This window comes from Dipodomys ordii, unplaced genomic scaffold (genome assembly GCF_000151885.1).
Source record: "Dipodomys ordii isolate 6190 unplaced genomic scaffold, Dord_2.0 Scaffold53, whole genome shotgun sequence".
Classification (NCBI taxonomy): domain Eukaryota; kingdom Metazoa; phylum Chordata; class Mammalia; order Rodentia; family Heteromyidae; genus Dipodomys; species Dipodomys ordii.
Genome location: NW_012267269.1, coordinates 6,691,808 through 6,693,664, shown reverse-complemented (window position 1 = coordinate 6,693,664; position 1,857 = coordinate 6,691,808). Strand labels below are relative to the sequence as shown.

The 1,857-nt window shown below is 40.3% G+C and overlaps 1 protein-coding gene across 1 annotated transcript; it reads left to right on the top strand.

Moving 5' to 3' along the window:
* Window positions 1-743: 743 nt before the first annotated feature.
* Ifnb1 (interferon, beta 1, fibroblast) lies at window positions 744-1,361 on the top strand. Its single transcript, XM_013020764.1, has one exon. It carries the CDS (start codon window positions 744-746, stop codon window positions 1,359-1,361), a length of 618 nt encoding a protein of 205 aa, XP_012876218.1.
* Window positions 1,362-1,857: the final 496 nt, after the last annotated feature.

The window sequence follows — 1,857 nt, the reverse complement described above, 5'->3', positions numbered from 1 at the left end:
GTGTTGGGCCCAATGTCATTACTTTCTTGTTGCTTGATTTTATACTAGTTCATTTCCCCGGGAACTTTCAGTAGTCACTTGGCTGGTTATCCTCTCACTTTTAGGGCTCCCTCTGCTGTCATTTTTATGAAGTACTCCACATGGCAGTTTACTTTCTTATCTGCTCACACCCTCCCACAGTGATATGGTCTTCTCTCTCCTTCTCTGCTGTCTCTATCCTGTTCAGCTTGGATTGATTCCATGGGGTAGCATTTTCTCATCAGGGTTGGGCCATACCCCTAAGAGGAACTGTGGTGGATTGATTTGAAGCTTTCTCATAATACTCCATTCCAAAAGCTGTCAGAAATTGTAAAGTCTTCTCACATGAAATCTACTATTACAACGGGCAAAGCTCTCTTCAGGGTTAGCTTCTATACTATGAGGGGCTTTTCAGTGAGTCCCTCATAACTATTTTGAGGTTCTTTAGTTCTCAGGTCTCTTGCTTTCCTTTGTTTCTCGCTGATGCCTTCCCAATTTGCTTTAGCAATTAATAAACTTAATAAAGTATTAAAATTCCTTTCTGTTTATCTTTTATCCTAATATATATTCTATTGAAGAGTCAGGAGCTGAAATAAATAGTATTGGAAACTGTTAACATACAAAAAAAATATGACATAGAAAAACTGAAAGTGGGAATTTCCTATGAAACAGAGGACCATCACATATAAATAGCCCAGATTATAGAGGAAGGACATTCACACTGCATGCCTTCAGAGCCTTTGCTCCATCACACAGGTGTAGGCAACACTGTTCCAGCCTTCACAATGATCAACGGGTTTCTTTACCAGATAGTGCTCCTGCTGAGCTTCACCTCCATGGCTCTTTTCAAGAGCTGCAGCTTGCTTCAACTCCAGCAAAGCAGTTTGGCATGCCAGAAGCTTCTGGCACAATTGACTGGAAGGCCTGAACATTGCCTTGATGACAGAATGGACTTCAAGTTACCTGAAGAGATTAAGAACCTGCAACAGTCTCAAAAGGTAGACACTAGCTTTGTCGTCTATGAAATGTTGAAGAACATCTTTGAAATTTTCAGAAAGGATACTTCGAACACTGGATGGGATGTGGCCATCATCAAGAAGCTTTTCACTGAACTTAATCAGCAGCTGGACCGTCTGGAGAAAATTCTGGAAAGAAAAATAGAAGAGGAAAATTTAACCTGGGGAAATGTAAGGACCTTTCTGCGGCTGAAGAGCTATTATTGGAATATTGTGAGATACTTGAAGAACAAGGAATACAGCATCTGTGCCTGGACAATAGTCCAAGTGGAAATCCTCAGGAACTTTTCTTTCATAAACAGTCTTACAGAGGGCTTGGAGAACTGAAGATCTCCCATCCAGTGCCTCTGGGACCAGACTTCAGACCAGTGACTTCAGGTACTGTTTAACTAGACTCTTCTGTGCGTAGAATGAAGACACTGAAGAATGAGGACACTGCATTGTAAAGGACAGTCAATGTTTTTCAATGTTCTATTAACTTATGAATTAAATTATTTATATTCCTTATTTAACTTTTTACTTTGTAAAAATAAATTGCTTATTACATAAACGTCAATATTGCACTCTTCATTTCAATGAATTTCTGTGACAACCTCCCTTAACAATGGCTGAACATCTATTGGGGATTTTTTGAAAATATGCCTGCAAAGGAGTAGAGTTTCTGGCTTCTGACGTTGAGGAATTTAAAATCCAAGGAGGGCACATGTGGTCCACAAGGTCAGTGATAACAAGGAAAAACACACCTCTTAGGAACTAGATGTGGTGTGGGCTGGGGCAAGCAGGTGGGTGTGAGACTAGGACTTGGAATGTCCATTGCTTCTGA

Excerpts from the sequence above, each read along its gene's own strand:
- Ifnb1 (XM_013020764.1), top strand. The coding sequence starts at position 744 with ATGCCTTCAGAGCCTTTGCTCCATCACACAGGTGTAGGCAACACTGTT.